Raw genomic sequence first — 20,397 nt, forward strand, 5'->3', positions numbered from 1 at the left:
TGTAAGAGTTTAATAACAGTGCTGCGTTGTGGACCAGCTGAAAAGCTTTGTGTGGCAACAATCACATCTTCTGCAAGGCATGGGAGAAATTCAGCTGAAAGCAGCAAAATACCAAGATGAAATGGTTAAAAAAGAAAATTTCAAACATGAGGTGAAAAGTGGTGATTCTAGAGGCAGGGACAACTTAGGTTTAAAGCAGATGTTTCAATACTGGAATATCCCTTATGCTGGGTATTCCAATTTCCAGCCAGCTATGGATGCCAATGAAAAGGTCAGTGTACAGTGCCACAAAGTACACGGTTGACGTGAACAGCACGTTTGTGACTTTTGGTGGTAAAATAAGCTAATAAGCTTGTGCATTTTGTGGTCTAACAGCCAGCACAGCTTTTGGTGAGCGTGAATAGAATTCTGCACGTGAAACCTATAGGTTTTAATGTTTTCTCTCCACCTTTTCTTTAGAAAAGTAATGGCTATATGGCATTCTGCCCCATTAGAATAAAGTAAATTACTTCAAGGAAGTAATAAAAGTAGCTTGAGTTGCTATATATTTTATATATTTGTTTACATAACAAATATATACATATATGAATGAAAATTCCAAAGAACAGTTTCAGCATTTCTGTAGTTCATGATGTACTCCTGAGATGGCCAAATAGCTGTGAAACCAAGTCCCTAGACTTGATTGGCATTAATCTTTGCACTGTATAGAGGACTAGCCTCCTCCATCCTACCCCCTTTGGGGATCCACTTGGAAAATGGGGACAACTAACTGATTAGAATTTAGAGATGTTTGGGGCATGTTTCAAAAGAAGGGTGGTGGTAAATACTGACATTGTAATTAATTTGTTTTCAGAGGAAGAAAGCTTGGACCTTCAGTTGTTACTCATCCACTGCTGAATTCCTTAGGCATATTTTAGGGATATGTAATATATAAAGATGCACATTTAGGCACTTTCTCACTCTGTGTATGTGTAAGTTCCGGTTATATGAATTGCTAATATAGAGGATGAAAGTAAGTGAGCAGCATTTAAAAGAATGCAGTTGCATGCATCAAAATTGTTCCTTTTTCACCTTCAGGCAGTGGCTGTTATGCTGGTCTCTTTCATATAGTGTATAACTTTTCTTTCACTCCTCTTTCTACCTCTGCCACAATATTGCAGCGTGCAGAGATTTGCCTGGGCTCATAAAAAGGGAATTTCCAGTACCATATAATACTGGCTTAATGTAAAGCCTGATCTTTGGGCTAGGTTAAAAAAAAAAAAAAGATTAAAAAAAAAGGAAAAAAGAAATTGTTCTTCTTTGAGATATGGACAGAGATGTGTTGATGAGATAAAATCTCCTTATCTTTTCACTGTGACCTGTGATTCTGACATGAGCTCCAGAGCTAATTTTTATTTTACAAATGCTTGAGCTAGGCTTCCCACACACCTGGCTTGCACTACTGTTATACTTCCCATCTCCTGGCATTGCACAACAAATGGTGAAGATGTTACCAGTGGCAGTTGTGACAGTGACTTTCATAACAATGCTACTCTGAGCTGGTTTTGATGGCAGAGCAGTTAAAATGTCTGGTTCTGCTACTAACTGCCCAGAAAGCAATATGACAGTGGGATATTTATAGAAAAATACTGGTGCAGGCACAGCCTTACAGTTAATGCAAAGGGCACCTTTTAAAAAGTGGCCTTGTGCTTTCATTTCACTTCAACAGGGAAGTAATACTCTTTGGAGTTGTGGGATGCATTGTTTAACTAGACCTCTAATCATGTTATGGATGATGTGTCTCCAGGAGAATCAGGGGACAAGACCTTTAAGTGTTTTTATCACAGCTTAAGATCTCAGAAAATGTGAACTTAAATAAAAGTATGTTTGGGAGGTTGTTATTGCTCTGTATCCTTTTGAGGATACCTTCCACAGTAATTTTTTTATTTTTTTTTTTTTTTTTAGAGAGAAAGTCACTTACAGTTATGAAGTGTTTGACCATAAGAGAGGAACAAGTTGGCAGTACTTGTATAGCACCTTTCAGCTGAGCCTCCTTTATTAAATCATTGTTCAGCAGTCCATTTGTTCTGGTGCAAGAGCCAGTGTCTTCACTGCTGAGGTAATAAACCTGGAGTCTCTAAGAAACGCATGATGTCCGTGAGGTTTGTGGGTAGTTTTCCTACCAAAGTGTCAGTGTCTGGTTAGATTCTTTCCTTTTTGTCCTCTAATCACGTTCCACAACCCAAATGTATGGCTTGCTGAGGCTTGTACTTTAGAATATGTAGGTAGAAGGGGGAATTTACCTTGTTTTCCCCTGTTTAGGAAAATGGTGGAAATGGACTTCACATTTGGGGAAAAATACAAAAATTTTGGCTGTATGCCTTCCCAGGAGCTCAGAGATTTCTGGCATGTCAGAACCATATGAATTCCGTGGAGGAGTAGGTCAGATGCTGGAGCATGGTTTTTATGTGCATATGGACTGGTATGAGAAAGCATGTGTTGTATCAAGTCTGCCAGCTTTAAATTGCTGCTTGTGAGAATGTTTACGCTGGCACTGGGCACTAATCTTAATGTTTGCATTTATAATTTTTAAGTAGAGGAGAAAAAAGAGGAACTGACTCTGTTTATTCATGCTGGTATTCAAAAGTGCACTGTAGATGCTCAGGTTGCTGGCCTATTGGGGTGTGTGATGTTGGAACCAACAGTGGAAGGCACTGTGTCTTGTGAGTGTGATTTTGTGTGTTTGTACTGCAGCTGATGGGGGGGACAGGAACATCAGCTTCAGGGTACTGCTGGGCTTGGGGTATGGCTGGTGAAGGACTGTCACACAAGGACAAGGTGAGAGTATTGGTGGCTGTCTCTGCTTACAGCCCTTCTCATCATCAAAAGGAAATGGACCGTGGTTGATTGAAAAAAGTAATCTCTTTTCCCCTTGGCATCCTGAAGGAATAAATGAGAGTTTGCAAAACGTGTGTTGCCTACGTTTGTGTTTCCAAATACAGCCTACATAGGCCTTTACCCCTGCTAAGTCTTTTGAGCATTGCACAAGTTTTGTATGCTACACAGCCACATAAGCGTCTGGTATGGGTAGATCTGTGCCATTTAGGATAAAGCAAAGAAACTATGAACAAAAGCAACAGCACTGAACAGCTGGTGATCTGGGCTAGTCAGGCACAGTGCATTATGTCCCATGAATCACCTCGTCTCTTCTGTACCTGAGACCAAATCTCGGCTCTTTCAATGTGAAAATGGACATTCCAACACTTGAAAGAGGTTCTTTCTTCTTGGCTTTGTTCTTGTGATCTTTCTGATACCGATAACAAAGACTTTTGTTTTCATTCAGCTCAGTTATATAAGTAATTTCAAGTAAAATGATCCAGCCATACAAAGCAACAAAGTGTTGCTTTCCAGCCTTTGTTCAACATGCATTTTCTGTTACTAATCTCTATATTAGTCTTGGTGGAAATTTGTAGCGACACATAAATGTTCCTGAGATCTGAATGACTCATCTTTTCCATTTGAATTGTTAGCAAATGTTTGCATTCTAGTTTTACTCTCTGGAAAAAAAAAATTAATGTGTATACTTTCCTAGTTCTTAGTCTTCATCTCCTACTGCCTCTGAGTGAGAAATATCATGCTGACACTCCAGAATTCCCTGGAGTTATTCCAGTTGCTCTCAGTAGAGAGAAGGTACCATTTCTGACCAAAGGAAGGCAAGCCAGGGTAGTTTTCTTTCTCTGTCTCAATACTGCTGACACTGTCGCTGAAACAGAGAAATCCTTCAGTGGAAAGCACCACTAAATAAACTAAATAAGTGTGTTCAAAAAGCTTTCCTTTTGACATCCCCTTGATAGATGTTTTTGTATTTATGAATATTATTACCAACAGGCAGTGACGGGTATGAGGAACTACAAAAATGGGGTAGTGAAAGGCTGATTTTCAACAGAAAGAACTTGGCTAGTAAGGTGTAGGAGGCAATAACTCTCTGCCAGTGGAGGCCCCAGCTTGTTTCCATGCACTGCTTGTGTCAGAATTCTGTTCCTGGCTGAAGCAGCATGAACTTCTACTCAGGCCATGGCAACATCTGCCAGCCCGGAACAAATCCGTAGCGTGCGCAGCTTTGGGTGGCTCAACGAGCTTTTTAGAGGGCATCATTCTCTGGATGATGTTCCCCTGCTGAAATGCAAACAATGTATTAGTTATTCTGTTTTTTATCTTCTGGTGCCTTTTCTGTGCCATTTCCATAAAACTGATGGTTATTGAACATGGTTGAAATACAGAAACGTTTTCGTTTTGTCAGCACAGCTCTAGAGGTGAGTTGGGAATTAGGTGATATCTTTTTCCCAGTCAACAAATTGTGTTGGGCCACGGGTGACATGGTAATGGATAAAATCATAATCCCCTCCATGCTTTGGTCATTTTTTTTGTTGGTGTTTTGGAAGTTCGTTGGTTGGTGGGTGTAGGTTTTTTGTGTGTGTGGTGTGGATTTTGTCATGATTTTGTTTTTTAAGAGGATAAGGTTATTTACATTTGTATGTCGCTAAAATAAGTCAATATTTTTATAAGAGACTTTCTGAACATCAGCTTACATTTTTTTTTTATAAAATTTATTTGGAGTCAAAATTCAGTTGTTATCAAAATCTGGGAGTTTTTGGTTGGTTTGTGGGGTTTTTCTTGGTTTTGTTGGGTTTTGGAGGGATTGGTTTTTTGTGGTTTTGGTTTGGGATCTGTGTGATTGGTTGTTGGTTTGGGGTTTTTTTGGTGGGTTTGTGTTTTTTTTTTCTTTTTTTGGTTCGGTTTGATTTGTTTTAAATGAAATACCGCTGTTGAGGTGCCCTATCACATATACACATGGTCCAGATTCATGTGTAAGATGCATACTTCAACTTCTGCTGAATTCAATAAGGAGAGTATATACATCTCCACGAGTCAAAACTAGACCCTATTTGTTTCTCAAAGATGATGTTGGATTGTTAAAAAGGCATGTGCTTTGCCTTTGAGGGGACAATTGGGCAGCTAGAGATTTTGTTGAGCAGTTAACACTGCCTCTTTCATTTTTGCCATGCTGTAGCAGGATTTTTATATGCATTTTAACAGTTATTTAAGAGTCCCCATATGCTTAGAAAGGAATCTGAATATATGTGCCTTTTTTAAAGCTGCATCATAACTAGGTTATTCCATCAATACAGTGGAATGACTGGGAGCTGCAGTTGGAACAATATGTAAAAATACAGCTTGTAAAAGATTTCCTTTATTAACTGTCATCATCCACAGAATATATGTTCAAATAAACGTTGTGTAATAACTAAATTTGAGATTAATAGGCCCCTTAAGAAACAGCGAAGTCATTCAGGATAGTCAGTGAAAAATAGCCTGTAAGACTGTAACATGCACATATTGTCCTGCTTACATGCTCTCTCTGGTGTCATTCCCATTTATCAATGTCGGCAGGCTCTGTTCTCATTAAAACACTCTTGCACAAAAGCAACTTAATTTTCTTAAGAGAAGAGGACACCTGATTCAATTTAGTGCTCGAAACCAGGAACTTGAATATATATATATTTTTTTCCCTGTCTGAACTCAGATGAATAGTTATGAACAGCAACACAGATTAAACCTTATTAGGTATATTTATATTCTGTTTGCAGTAACAGTGCTGTGGCAAATAGCTTTCTACAGAGCTGTAACATCTTATTATTGGAAACAGCAGTTAAGACATGAACTGTGGTAACACTCACATGAGATTTTATTTTTAAATAGGAGATTGAAGGAGTTGTTTAAAGGGACTCTGCCAACTCATTCAAGCTACTGCTGATGTCCTGCCTTCTTCTTCCACCTTCTTGAACTACACTGATCTCTTTGGGTAGATAAAATTTCTGTTTCTGTACTGTTCAGTCAAACCATTTCCATCATTTTCTTAGGTTTGTTTTTGCTTTTCTTTCTTGCCTTTCTTTCTTGCCTTTCTTTCTTGCCTTTCTTTCTTGCCTTTCTTTCTTGCCTTTCTTTCTTGCCTTTCTTTCTTGCCTTTCTTTCTTGCCTTTCTTTCTTGCCTTTCTTTCTTGCCTTTCTTTCTTGCCTTTCTTTCTTGCCTTTCTTTCTTGCCTTTCTTTCTTGCCTTTCTTTCTTGCCTTTCTTTCTTGCCTTTCTTTCTTGCCTTTCTTTCTTGCCTTTCTTTCTTGCCTTTCTTTCTTGCCTTTCTTTCTTGCCTTTCTTTCTTGCCTTTCTTTCTTCTCCCTGTCAAATATGAGAAGTAGTTGCATTAAATTTTACAATAATTAGCTTCATTACTCTGCCTCTTTGGCCTTGGCCCTGAAATAACCTTTCCACAGAGCAGGGACCATTCAGGGCCAGATAGACCCTACTGTCCACAGCATGTGCTCCCCCAACCATGGGGTTCCTGGGGGGAAGTGTAGGGACAGTTATCTCTCTAAAGGCTGCCAGGTGACACTCTAAAACCAAATGTTTTAGTGGTAAAACAATATATATATATTGGCAAAAAAGTCTTTTACTTCTTTTAATATGGTCCACATACAAAGCTATGAGGGAGGCACTGTTGTTTCTCTGTACTCTGCAGCAGAGGAAATTCCAGTTGAGTATCAACTCAACAATTTCATTCGAATCCTGCTGATAATGATAAAATGTTGGGGTTTGACCCAGGTATTCCAAATGCTGCCAGTGTATATTTTCTTTAAAGTAGTCAGGCTGCATTATTATCAAAAGATATTCTAGTCTAATAAATTCCAAGATACTTTAGTTTGATACTAAAATAAAAGGCAAAGAAACAGATTTCAGAATGTATTCTGTATTTAATGCTATCAAAACCTAGACATGCTTGTTTGATTTGCTGTCCAGTCACATGTGTGTACTTCTGCTGCATTTGGGTACACAGCTGAGGGGAAGTGCTCAGCCTCTTGGTTGTGGCTTTGCCTTTTTTTCATCTCTTCCTGACCGTTGTTGCTGTGGGGACCGTCTTGGATCTTTTTGCTGTCACTGTTACAAATCTTAACGGTGTTTTCCATACATATGCATTCCAGGATAAGATGAGTGAGAGGGCTGAAGCTTTGTGTTAGACTTGGGTGTGAGAGAAGGAAAGTTGCTGCCAAGTACTGCCAGATAAGTGTCCTTCAGAGGTGGCCTGGTCACTTCCCACTTGGAAGTGCTCCAGGAAGTGACAGCCAGTCCTTTCTGGAAATGGGCACCATGAGAATGTGTGGGTGGCACTGGGCTTGAGAAAACAGAGTTGACTGAAATTGTACCTGCCTAATGATAAGTAAGTTTGTTGTTTAGTGGAGCTAGTTGGGTACTACTGTAAGCTCAAGTGGGGCTGTACTTACTCTTCTGCACTTGCCCTGTTAGGAATACTGGCACTGACTCCCAGCCACGCCTCTGAGTTGATAAAAGCTTGAATAATTTGTCGAGTTATTAGTACTGCTGCTTTTGAATGCGATCTGACCTTACATTTCAATACATGGGTGCGCATTTACCTTTTGAAAGGATCTTGCTATTGATTTTGTAAAGAACTCTCCCTCTTATTAGTGGTAATTGCAGTAAATGGTTTGCAAACATATGCAAATCTGAACTTGGAGTATTCTAAAGACACGTAAATGTTTTCATGTTTCATTGTTTCATTTAAGCAGACTGCAGATAACCTGATATCTGTTGAAGCACAAAAAGAACAAACACTAAAAAAAAAGTTATACAATAATAGTGACTAATAAATGTTTCAAATAGAAAATTAAGAGCTTGGCTGTATCATGTGTCAGCATTAATGTTTACTTGTATCATCCCTCTAAGGATTTTAGAGTGCTTTTTAAGGAGTGAATTAATTTTGACAATGCCCTGTGAGGTATGTATCCCTCTTGATAGAAGGGAGTTGGAAGCACAAAAGTGTTTAAATTCTACAGGGTCATGCTACTAGGTATGTTTAATTACAAATTGGAGCAGTTGATTCAGTTTACTACCAGTTTGTTTAAGCTGAACCAGAATCACAGATATAAGCCCCAGGTTTGTGATTATGAGAAAAATTTACTTCTAAGCTTATTTTGCAGGGGAAATGTTCATAAAGAGAACTGCAGATAGAGTAAATGACATGTGTAAGTCCTCCCTCACTGAGCCAAATAAATGGCTATAGCTTATTTTGCAGTCTTCCTGATTTTTTTTTTCTTTTCTTTTACCTGTAATGAGCACTTAATCATCTGCTATGGATAATTTCTGACACTTTAGAGAAAAGGAATTAGAAATTGCAAACTAGTTTACCCCCGAACCAGTCATGAACTTTTGCACATGACAGGCTGAATAACTGAAGCATAAAATTTGTCCAAGGTTTTTGTCTTAGGATGTGTTACATGCTTGAGAATACTTAAAAATTCCAGAAATATTCTAGATGGATCAGGAAGGAAGAAAGAAAAAGGTTGATGATGGCCAAAATATCACCATCTAGTATCACCACTGTAGAACCATCTAGTATCTCTCCTTAACACCTTTCCAGGTACAGAATTTCTCCTGGAAGTGGAATCGCAGCCTGTTTTAAGTAAAAAATGTCATCTCTCTAGATGTATCTCAAATCAGGATTGGTAGCCATGCTCTAGGTTTGTGTGGATGATTGTAATGTGTCTCTACCTTGCTACATGAGAGTATCAGCTGCACAGCTTCAAATACAGGTAGAAAATCCTGATTTAATTCACACTTGTTGAAGAATTGTTGTTTAAACTACTCACTCTTCCTTAAAGCTATGATCTCTGGCAAGAGAAGCTGTTTGGACTTGTGCCTCTTTTTTTTATGTTCAAAAAAGAAATGCTGATGAGAAAGAAGTGTTAAAATATGTTACTGTAGTTTACAACTGTCAACTATGATGTTTTATTTAGCTGTATCTATTCAGATGCTCCCTCCGCAACATGGGGTGCCATATGCCATTGTCCCTGTCAGTAAGCAAGTCAGCAAAGGTTTCCCAGTCTGCATTTGTTTTTGTATTTGGGCCACTGAGGAGCCGTGGTCCAGTGCCATCTTTTATTGATAGGGCCAGCAGAGGAGGAATCTAATGAAATTATCAAAGCTTTGAATTAATTATGAACTTGAATAAGAAAACTAAGCTCTCTAGAGCCAAGGATCTCATTACCCATTCATTTTCATTGCATCCTCTTATGGAGCAGAAGGCAGGTTCAGCTACGGCTCCTACCCTGATTTTGGACTTTATTCAAACTTGCTAAACTCACTAGCATCCACTTGTTATTAATCTGTGGCTGGAAGTGTCCAGGGTGATTAATTTGACTCTGCTCTAAGTCGGCACGTAAATGGTACATTTCCCTCCTCCCTTTCCTCTTATCTTTGCTATGTGGCTTTTCATCATCAGACTGGCTACCATACAAGAGTTTCTGTTCTTTCTGGTAATTGGGGAAAGCTATGCAAGACTCAAGTTTTAACTTCCTGGAATTTAATGAATTCATATTAAGAAATAATACTGCTACCATATATTTCCTGGATATTTAGGTAAGCACAAACACTTATAAAGTCAGTATCAAAATTGTTTATTTTCTTATTTTAAAAGACTATGGTGTTAAAAAGTAGTGACATTTTGGCCTCAGAAATATGGGGTCATTGTGGTTGTGGGTTTTTTTGTTGGGTTTTTTGGTTTTTCTATTTTAAATTTGTCGGTCAAAGTACAAAAACTTCTCTATCTCTGTGAATACTTTCATGATGAACTATTAAATTAGTTTGTTTGCCTCATTAAGATTGTTAAAAGTGTATGAAAATGCAGCATTTTAGTTAAATCAGATTATGCTCATTTCAATTAATATGTCAATATATAAAAATGTTCCTGGCAAATTAGAGCAAAAGCAGTGAGACCAAGATTCTCTGTAATATCTTAGTTCTTGTGGGTATTTCTCTTCAGTCTGTCGGCAAGGATTTTCTTCTCCTCCTGCTTTTGTCCATTTCAGCACATTATTTATGAATGCATAAACTAGAACCTATCAGTCTTCATAAGTTACAGGCCACTGGCAATTTTTTAAGCAGTGGCTAACTGCCTAATGGTCTCTGTGTGTGTGTATTTGGAGAATCTGATAGCTTGTTGGGCTGGGGAATAACATTTTGTTCTTGTACTGTAGCTATTTTACCATTGGTGATATTTATCTTTTTTTTTTTTATTCTTCAGGCAGCTGCTATATTTAATTCCGCTTTTGGAAGTTTTTTGGTAAGTAATACAGTATTTACAGAAGTGCTTTAATAGTCTTATTTTTAACAGTATTATTGGTGTGTTTGTATTTTTCTCACATGGTTGTTGGTGGAATTCTACCATTCAAATGGCAAAAAAAATTTGAAACATCTTTCAGTTTATGTCACCATGCCATTAAATACAGATATTACAATTTCTTTTCTTGAGAAAAGTAGTGAATAAATTGTCTCTGCTCATGGTAAATTAATAATGTGTAAACACATCTTAATTTTCTCCTTAATGGGTTAACAGTATCTATTATTATGCAGATGTTTCAGACATGGGCATCAATATATTGATTTTTCTAATAAGGCCCATCAAATACTCATTATTTTCTATCAAGAGGCCATGGATTTTGAAAAGAAAACATGACCCAGCTGATCAGAGAGTAGATGCTAATTTACTCAGTGACTTGTCATTTGTTTAGCATATTTTACTGTCAGTGGAGCTACTCAGTGTCTCTGAGGAACACACTAAAATAGCTGGATATGGGAAAGCAATCAATCCAGCTGGAAATATAACTGTTTCTTTAAAAAGCAAAAGCAGTATTTGCGGTCCTCATGGTCTACAAACATTTAGGAAGGACATTGTAAAGAACACTAAATGTATCTATGAAGAAAGAAAGAATAGATTTCTTTTATTGATGTGTTGTTTAGAGAGATACTCATGAATATTAAATAAAAAATTTTTTTATATGTTGGCAAGCTACTATGACTGATTTTTTAATTTATTTAGGCAGCTAATAATTGAATTTGTTCTTATTTACTAAAATTTACACGTTTAGAAGTGTCTGTTTGGGATTCCAGTCTTGTGTCCCCAGAAGGAGGATTGTGATGTATAAAATGAATAATGACAAAAGAATTCAAATTAGGAAATTAAAATCAAAACTGCAAGTACAAAATAACTAATTTTTTTTTTTAATGAAAAGCTGGCATTTTGCTCTACTGCCAAAAGAGAAAGTCACGTGGCATTTTGAAGTTATTATGCTGCTGCTTTTTTGAGGAACCAGGTTAAAGTTAGGAGGGTGGATGTAAGGTTTTTTTGGTATAGGTGACCATTCACATTTTTAAAATATCAATTCTCAAGTACTTGTCCTTTTTGTCACCTATAATCTCCTCCTCCAGTGGGAAGAAGGCTTTTTCTGCCTCAGACTGTGGAATCCCAGTGTTGGAGCAGCTCTTGAGTCTGTGTGTGTGCGTGATATTTTCCCTCGTTGCTTGGCATGAGCTCCAGTTTCTCTGCTGTCCTTGGCTTTCAGTTCAAGAGGTTTGCGTGAATACCCAAAGGCTCAGTTCAGCTGACATTAGGAGATGTCTTTTGACTTAAAAAAAGAATTTAGGCTGCACTGCATCTGACTACAGTACTGGCTCCTAGTAAAGCAACAGAGATAGGTTTTTAATTTCAAGTACCTGTTTTTAGCTCTTTGAAGAAATCTCAGTGAAAGAAGCTGAGCTAGTTCATGTGTTCATGCAATACTTCTGATTTTGATCTTAGTTCACGATTATTGGAAAGTTCTGCTTACATGTAATTACCTCACTTCACTTTTCATTCACTTCATATATTTTTGGAAATCCTGGAGCAGCATTACAGTAAACATTCTTCTTAAAAAAATTTCCAGGCAAGACTTTTCAAAAATATGAAATATCAGATAGAATGAAACCACAGTACCGACTGATCTTTTTCTAGTTACTGATTTTTTAAAAATAAAATTGTACAGACACTGGCCACCATTAAGTTACAAATATGTCTGCACACTTAAATGCTTGTTGTGGTAGTCTAGTTTGAAATCATGGTTATGTAGGGAATATGTATTTGTGACAGAAAACAGATCACAAATACGTTTACTGAAAGCTTTGTTCTTAGAAACTTTTTCAACTACGAAAGGATAAACCTTATGACTGAAAATGCAATGGGACTGTAATAGGTAGTCAGAGTTGTTTATCAGTTTCACAGTGCTGTTGGTCTGCATGGCCTTTAACTGAGTGGCTCCAGATGTGGAACACTAGCATGTGGTCACTTACAAAGTAAGTTTTCTGTTGAAAAACTGGCAAAGCATTAAAAATGTATGTGTGTGTGTGCCTGTGTATGTACATACACACACACTGGTTTGCAGTCAAAAGTGTTCTATAAAATGTAAAAATAATTGGCCTGTTTCTGAGGAGATAACAGAAAGTCCTAGTTGTGGTGGTGGTGTTGAAAATCCATCAGTTTATATTGGTACCTAACTTAGGTTCACCACCTGTAGCCAAACCCTTATTTCTTACATCTGTAATTCGTGATGAATCTAAATCACATTTGCATTTTTTCAACCAGTGTCTGATGATGAGCAGCATGTGGATAGGCTTAGATGCAGTTATACAGGTTTGTGACCATACCCTGACAGTTACACGTGTCCGGGAGATAATTTGGAAGGCTGTGATCCTGGCAAGGCTGAAATATTTCTTATGTTCCTGTTTACAATGTGTAGCACACAGACAGGTTGCTGCACTTGGGGGCAGCCCTGACAAAGCCAGGATAGTGTGTTGTCTGTTTTCAGACTATGCCCTGTGGAGCAGTGCCTGTGTATGACAGTGTGAAACAGGCTGATTTAAAGGGGCTGAAAGATGTGCTATGCTGTTTACTCTTCCTGCACCCCCTGCCCCCCTTTTATTTTCCCCTTAAGAGCAGGAAATGATCCTTGAGAAGTTAAATTGAGTTGTAGAACAAAATGTCTGCAGGAAAAGACTCAGCATAATGTTAGAATTATACTGGGATGAACTTATTCAGATGAAATGGAACACATTGTGATATGCAAAATGTAGAAATGCCAAATATGTCTTAATGAGCAGAAATACACTTAGATTAAGCATCTGGAGGTGTTTTCACCAGTACAGAGATTTACAAAAACTACCAACCAACCCTAAATTAATTCCTTTTAAACTCCACCAAAGCCCATATTCATATAAATATGCAGACAAAACAATGCATGGAATGATACTGTACATATTTATTTTATTGACTTAGCTTAATAATGTCCCAGGTCTAATTAAAACACAGTGTTTGAATGAACTAATTGTTACAGAAAAGTGTTTTTATATAGCTAGATTAGTAATAACTAACGATAGATGAATTCAATTTACATAAATTTCAGCCAAGAGAATATTTAGACTCATACCACAGAGGATTGCTTGGAGTTGGGTAGTTAATATCATTATCTCCTCCCCTCGTTTAAACAGTTTGGTTTACAATAATTGTGTAACATAATAAGTGATTTCAGCTTTTCCTCTTAATGATGTTTTAATAAAATCTGATAGAGTTTTACTAATACTGGCTGGCTGGTTGTCACAAGGTTGCACACAAATGCGTGCTTAGATCTGCTGAGATAGAGAGCACTGAGGTAACTGCTTCCATTTGTAGGAGAGGATGCTTTTGCACCTAAAAGCTAAAGAAATTACCTGGGATGTTAAGTATAAGTCTGCTGAGATTCTTAACATTGTGTGCATTATCATGCTTCCTAAGCATTTCTGTTCTGCTTCTAAAAGATAAAAACAAATGTTTGTTATTGTCCAAACCATAGAGCAATAGGCAGGAGACTGCAAAATATGCTGTGCTGATGGTTGTTCCGTGGTGTTTGCCTGAGTGGCAGCAACTGTGACTTTGTTCACCAAGGCGGAACCTGTCATTGAGGCTGTTCTTGCATTGGAGATGCTTGCTTGGTTGGGAGCTACTATGAGTTTGTAGTGACAATACGATACCAGGTGCATGGAGGAAGGAGAGGACCTAAAGTCCAGAACAGTATGTACTTCACAAAATGCTCTGCACTACTAGACTAGACTAGTCTTGTCTAATCTCTTTCTACCTGTCGTTAATCTCCTTTTTCCTTGAGACAGCGGGCTTGGAAATCTATGAGAATATCCAGCTTGTGATGTGAGTCAGTGTTATCTGATTCTTTGGTGCCTTGAGGTTACGAACAGTAAGTATGAAAGGAACAGCCATCAGTTTGACCTTAAGCAAAGAACTGTAACCAAGATCTAAAGGTCTGTGGTGACAGGAAATCAAGAGGAAAAGAGAGGATTTGGGGGACTTGCTCTGGTGACCATTGCACTCCTGAGCAAACAGCACAAAGGGCAGCTGAAAAATCAAAGTGTTGGTTGAAACTTCCTCCAGTGCTGTCTTGGGTTAGCTTTGCTTTCTCTGTTGAAATACATTAGATGAAATAAGGTATGTGTCCAGCCTACATTAACTCAGTCTGAAGGGAGAAACCTGTTTCAGGTGCCCATCATTTCATTAATCTCCTTTGTCCAAACTAAGTATATGTGGGTTTGTTCTTTTATCTTACTGTCTTTCAGAGAGGATAGAGCTGATTCATATTGTTAAAAAACCTCAATTTTTGGAGCAGCCACATGGCTAATCAGATCAAGGCTAGTGTTTTTATTTACCTTGTCTTCCAAATGAAAGCTAAAGCAAGCAGAGAATAGGAATGTTAGCTTCTCACATATACACAAAGCTTAGTCAGTTAATGAAAATGTATGGAATTCTTATCTAGTCTGCTTTAGCAGGCATAATGATTTACACAGCCTGACAGCACTAGTGCAGCAAGTAAATGCATTAGTCATAGTGTCCATTTTTCTTGCAAATTTGTGACACAGATTTAATTATGGGAATGACCAGCAACTTACAAATCTAATTTTGGTAGGCTGAGCCAACTTTTTTATTTTAATAACAATGGATTTTTTAGCAATGATTTCATTACTATTTAAAGAAATCCAACCATATGGAAATAACCAATTGGCTGAATTTATTTACTTTATTTTACCTTAATGGATGTTGAATGGCTTAGGTTTATTTGGGTTTTTTTTTATTATCACTTTTTTATTTTAGATATTTCAAAGATAAATATTCTTATCTGATTTAATTATTTCTAGCACAAACATTGTAAATATTATTCTAAAATCAGGCAAATGTTTGTATACTCCTTTGTTACCTCTTAATTGTGTCTTTGCAGTAGGAAAAGGGGCAGAACAGTCATCTGGGATTCCCTTTTTACTGTACTAGCTGTTTACAAGAAAATATTGCCAGGAAGTCTGTTCACAACAGGTGCTGAATTCTAAATTCAGTCTTGTTTAATTTCAAAGTGGAGCTGCTTTATGGTGTGCCACCTCACTCTTGGAAGTGGTCTCCTCTTCCTCTGTGAAGCAGTACAGTGGTGCTGCTGGTCTGTGCTCTGAATTTGTTTTGGGTAGTTCTCAAAGTCCTGAGCAAGTTCACCCTTAATCAGCCACTTGGGAAGCCACCTCATCCTTGAAGAATGGGTTTTTGCCTGAGTGGGAGTGGCACATCTCAGCAGGAGCAAGCCTTTGGACCAGATATTATGAACCTGGCTGGGATAGTTTATATTCCATGGAATTTAAATAATCTTGGGAGCCACTCGTGTTGCCTTACTGTAACTTTTTCTTATTTTGTGGCTGGTGTTTGGTTCTCTCGTCATTATTTACCATCCTCATTCTGATTTCTGCGTCTCAATCCTAAATCTCAGTCTAAGGTTGGGTGTTGTTGTCTGTTTCCAGGTTTGCCAAGTAACTTTTCAAAACACATAGGCCTTGTGTGCTTGTGCTTCCAGTTTGTAGCATGCTTGGTTTAATGCCTGAGTTTGAATTAGTTTGTAGTGTTTTGGTGCAAGCAAGGGAGAGTAACAAAGCTCACTGTGGAAGAGCTTAAAAAAAGACCTTGACACGGATACTTGTTTTGAGGGATGACCAGGCATGTGCACCTATCCCAATATTTGTTCATGGATCTTCTCTCTCTTTCTCTAAGCCAAATTGACAGAGTGGGTGGCAGTTAGAATAAGATACAGAATTTTTTGCTAAGTAAACAAAACCTTGCTTGTCTATGAGGAATGCTGAACGCCTTTAAAATTAAAAAAAAAAAAACAAAACAAAAAACAGAGTAAGTGTAAAAGTGTGACACTCAAAGAGAAGTAAATGAGATCTTGCTCCCAAGGGATTGAGAGAAATTGGGTAGGGAGGATAACTGGAAATCTGAGTATTATAACACCTACTGTGTGATCTCTCTGCCACAGTCGATTTGAAAAGACCAATTAAGTCAGTAGGGATTTACACGGTCAGCCAGAGCAGACTGAGAGCCAGTAAACAAATAACAACACTGCTGGTGGTTTTCTTTGAAATGTTAGGGAGAAGGAGGGTAGGTAACAGTAACCAGGAGGAAAGAAAATGTGCTGTCAAGTACTCAAAAAAGTGTGTCCTCTAGAAGGCCGGTGATTAGTCCCTGAATTTTTTTTCCAGTGGCTAAGAGGAAAATGCATTGAAATCTACATAATAACAAAAAATAAAACCATTAGCTGTCGAATATATATAAATTATGTGGGCTGTAGCTGGGCTTAGGGCTTTCTTAGTTTTCCCATTAGCTTTTGCTGCTGATCATTTAATTCATCTTGCTTGGTCTTATGGGACCAAGCAGCCAGTTCTGCCAAAAAAAGTTTGTTTAAAGGTAGCAATAAGTAGGCCATTAAATGTATCTCGTCGTATTATCTTCGCAGCCCAAAAATAATGAACTACTATGTCCCTAAAGATAAATATATTTGGGTATGCTGCTTTCTCCACTTTTCTGCTTTTTCCACTTCCCCTTATGACAGCTATCTGTAAATAGAATTTTTTTCTTGCACCTACTTTTTGGGTCAGCAACCCCATCTAGTGCTCTTGCTTGGCGTGGTACTTGGTGATAGCTTTCCAGAAAGTACATTGAATCCTAACTCATCATTGCTTTTTTTATGGATTAACAGGCTGTTAGGGTAAGAAAGAGCTGAGGGTGTATGTGCCAGTGGCATTTCTTGAGTTAGTAAAACAAGCAGCAAAAGTGGAAGTTGCTGGAGGAAATTTGGAGGCAGAATTCAGGGTGTTTGTTGCAATTTGAAAAAAGAGAGTGAGAACTGAAGCAACTTTATTCTTCCAGTCTGTTTGTCACCTATGAATTGCAAAGTACAAGGGAGCGAAGTTTCAGGAGCTGAGACTGGGCATTCAAAGTACCTTAAATTTTATGATCTGGCACTTTTCTTCTGATCACAGTGTGGGGAAACTGGAAATGAAAGTGCCTATGTGACTATGGTACAGTCATCTCTCTTGTTAATTGAGATTGAATACTGGAAATTTATAACAAGCTTGATTCCATTTTAAATGAAAGCTAACGAATTACAGAACCAAAAGAGATTTACATTTTGATAACTATCATTTGGAGAACATCTAGAGAAGGAAATATAAGTGTTTAATATTAAATAATCAGGTGATTTGTTGGATTAGTATGTAAATCAAATCTGTGCTGATACACAGTTTTAGCATAAAATCAGTTTGTTGTCTAAAATTACTTATGTCATAATTACCAAAATCATAGTCCTCTTTACTGTGAAAATATAATATTTTTGTCAAAAGAATATACTTGTTTTGGGCTATTTTTTCTGGTTCTACTTACTGTTGTTAGTGGTCATGACTTAAAAAAACCCACCAACAATTGCCCCAGGGTGGATCTTGTGTGCAGATCATAAAGTTGAAAGATTCTAGTACTAGTTTGTGATGTTTTCTCGTCTTCTGTTTTGCAACAGTTTCCTGTGTTTTCCCTCCAAATCAGAGAAACTGAAGTTAACAGGAAGAAATATCACTTGTTCTTTTATAAAGTGAGATCAGGATGTCTGACTTGTAGTTAGGTCACTGAACCTTGTGTCATGGAACAGTGTCATATCACTTGAAATTAGTTTTAAAAAAGGTTTACGTCGAAATGCTGCTTTATTTGGTTCTGACAAATACTTGGAGATATATTTGTGTGCCTTGTTTAAAAAGGTGGAAATTTACACTACAAAACTTTGAACAATTTATTTGTAAAACAAGATTTGAAGTTCTTGCAAGTACTTAGTTTTGTCTGTGGGAACCAAATGTTTGACTTTATCGGTCCTTTATGTTAGGTAGGTTGGTGCATGAAGGAGAAATTGAGAAGGGAGGCAGTATGAAAGACAATTTGCTTTTTATTTTGCCCTCTCCGTAGTATCTTTTAATACTGGAAGATGCATTCCTCTGCATTTCTCTAGGGTTGTGGTTGTACACAAACATGTAGTCATTTGGCCTGATTTAAGGGTAAATGTTCCCTGCAGACAGATTTGGAAATGCACAAAATATATAATTTTCTCCCTCACTTTTAAAAAATTCATCAAAAGGAAATGAAAATGTTTTTAGAATCTGCTGTTAGTGTTCTCCCCCAAAGTTTTAGCTGCTGACTTAGAGGGAATGATATTCTTTCCTCTGTGCTGCAGCTTTTAGTCACCTGCATGAGAAAAATGTGTATTGGGGTGAGCGGGACTGGGGAGAAATCATCCCTTCCTTGAGATAAGGATGCTTAAGCCCCTTTTACCTTTAGTTGCCTCTTTGGGAGAGCAAAAATATCCTAAGCACATTAAGTTATTAAGCTGCTTGATTTTTGGCCCAGAACAGGTTAAAACTCTTCCTGGATTTTTTATTGTGCCTGTTCGAAACTCAGCAGTCCATGAATAGGCAGTACTCAGTCTCTAGGGGTGAAAATAAGAGGGATGTCATTATTACTGTAAGTTGTGGGGCTGGAAATCATTCCCCTTGCTGTCAGGGTGACAAATACTGTCTTCATTGAAGTGCCAGAGGTTAGGTCAGAAGCTTTCAAGAAGTCTTTGCAAGTAAGGCATGGTTATAAAACTGGAGTTTCCTTTGGAAATTTGTGTTTATTATTTATTGTTAGCCTTTTAAAAGTCAGTTTTGGGAAACCATCGTGATCCTTCAGTATGAGACAGGAATAGATTAGGATTTCTTTTTAATAGCTGTACTTGTGTTGTTGCTGAGAGGCTCCCTTCATTATTATTTTGCTTTATTTTCTTTCTGAACAACCCTCAGCTTTCGTCCTTAGTAGCACAAATTTGGAAAGACCAGTTACTGTGAAGGAGGGAGGGAAGTGTTTTAGTTTATGATCTGTCATTACCTGCCTTCTTGTAGCACTGTTCTGTCAGTGACGTAAATTTGTCATTTTAATTTCATGTATAAACAAACAAAAAACAGCAACAAAGCACTTCAAAACCCCACCCCAACAGAATCCAAACAATCTTGGAGATAATTCCCTGAGGCTCAGGCTTGCTTACGCAGTTTATCACTTTTCTGCCATGGCATGTGAGCAAATGCACCTCCCAGCATCCTGTTTCCTCCACCTTCATTCCAGTTTTCCACCCACCTACTTCTGGTTACTATCCTGCAATAAGTAAATAGTTTATTTGTTGCTTCTACTTTCTAAAAGAGATTGTATCACAAAGGATTTTATCCTTTTCTAAAATATTTTCTGAAGGTACCATCTTGGTCACCTCCAGTGTAAGGTCTTGTTACAAGAAGAGTTGGTTATGTGATGTCCTTTCCCTTTAGCTGGTGGAAGATCAGACTAGATGATCATCTGACTTATCTATGACAAACTCAGTATGCTGTACAAAGTGAGGTCACACCCCAAAAAGACTGTATGTGAGCTCTGACAGGGTGAAACGTTTGAAACTTTGCTATTTTTTACTTCCCAATGAAAAGAATTATTTTTACTTGTATCCAAATTGGGTGATCAATAGAAAACTTTGTGTGTTAATATATGAAAACGAGATGTTCATATGATCCTCTGTCTTTCAGTCAATGTACTGAAAGCTCAACACTGGACACTTTCATTGGATAACTTTATTCTTCAGGTGTTTAACCTGACCGAGACCATGCATGACTCGGAACAGCTTTTTTGCCGAACATAAATCCACAGGATGAAAGCTGCATGTGGTTTCACTCCCTCTGCCTACTCTTCATATATCACCTTGTACTGTGGTATGATATAGGTGGTAGCATTGATGCCCACCTGAGTGGAAAATTCCAACTTCCACTTCTTCCTCCTGGTGCATTTGAGGCAAGTGCTAATAGCCTGAAAATGCACATCTTGTCATGCCTCATTGCTTAATTGTGGTCTACTTTCTTTCCCACATTTTTACTACTGTATTTTACTACTGAATGTTAACTGTTTGAAGGAGAACTATATTACATAGGATTAGATAACATGAATTATGTGAAAGCCAGGGGTTCTAAAAACCTCAAACCTTCTAATAAAATGGAGTGTCAAATATACGACTATGTCTTTCAAGCAATGATCAAAAAACATGTGAAAAGTTTCATATCCTTTTAAAAGTCAAA

The 20,397-nt window shown here is 37.7% G+C and overlaps 1 protein-coding gene across 2 annotated transcripts in view; it reads left to right on the plus strand.

The window, feature by feature from the left end:
* The window catches only part of SLC10A7 (solute carrier family 10 member 7), a 147,084-nt gene that overhangs the window by 39,507 nt on the left and 87,180 nt on the right, over positions 1-20,397 (plus strand). The window contains exon 5 of one of the 2 annotated variants that reach the window (XM_051790982.1): positions 10,130-10,168. The exons of the other annotated variant lie outside the window; for it this stretch is intronic. Within the exon in view, the coding sequence (XP_051646942.1) occupies positions 10,130-10,168 (39 nt within the window). The remainder of the gene's footprint in view (positions 1-10,129; positions 10,169-20,397) is intronic. 2 annotated transcript variants of the gene reach the window in all.

This window comes from Manacus candei, unplaced genomic scaffold, assembly GCF_025592945.1.
Source record: "Manacus candei isolate 608988 ecotype Guabito, Panama unplaced genomic scaffold, ASM2559294v1 h1tg000028l, whole genome shotgun sequence".
NCBI classification, from domain to species: Eukaryota; Metazoa; Chordata; class Aves; order Passeriformes; family Pipridae; genus Manacus; species Manacus candei.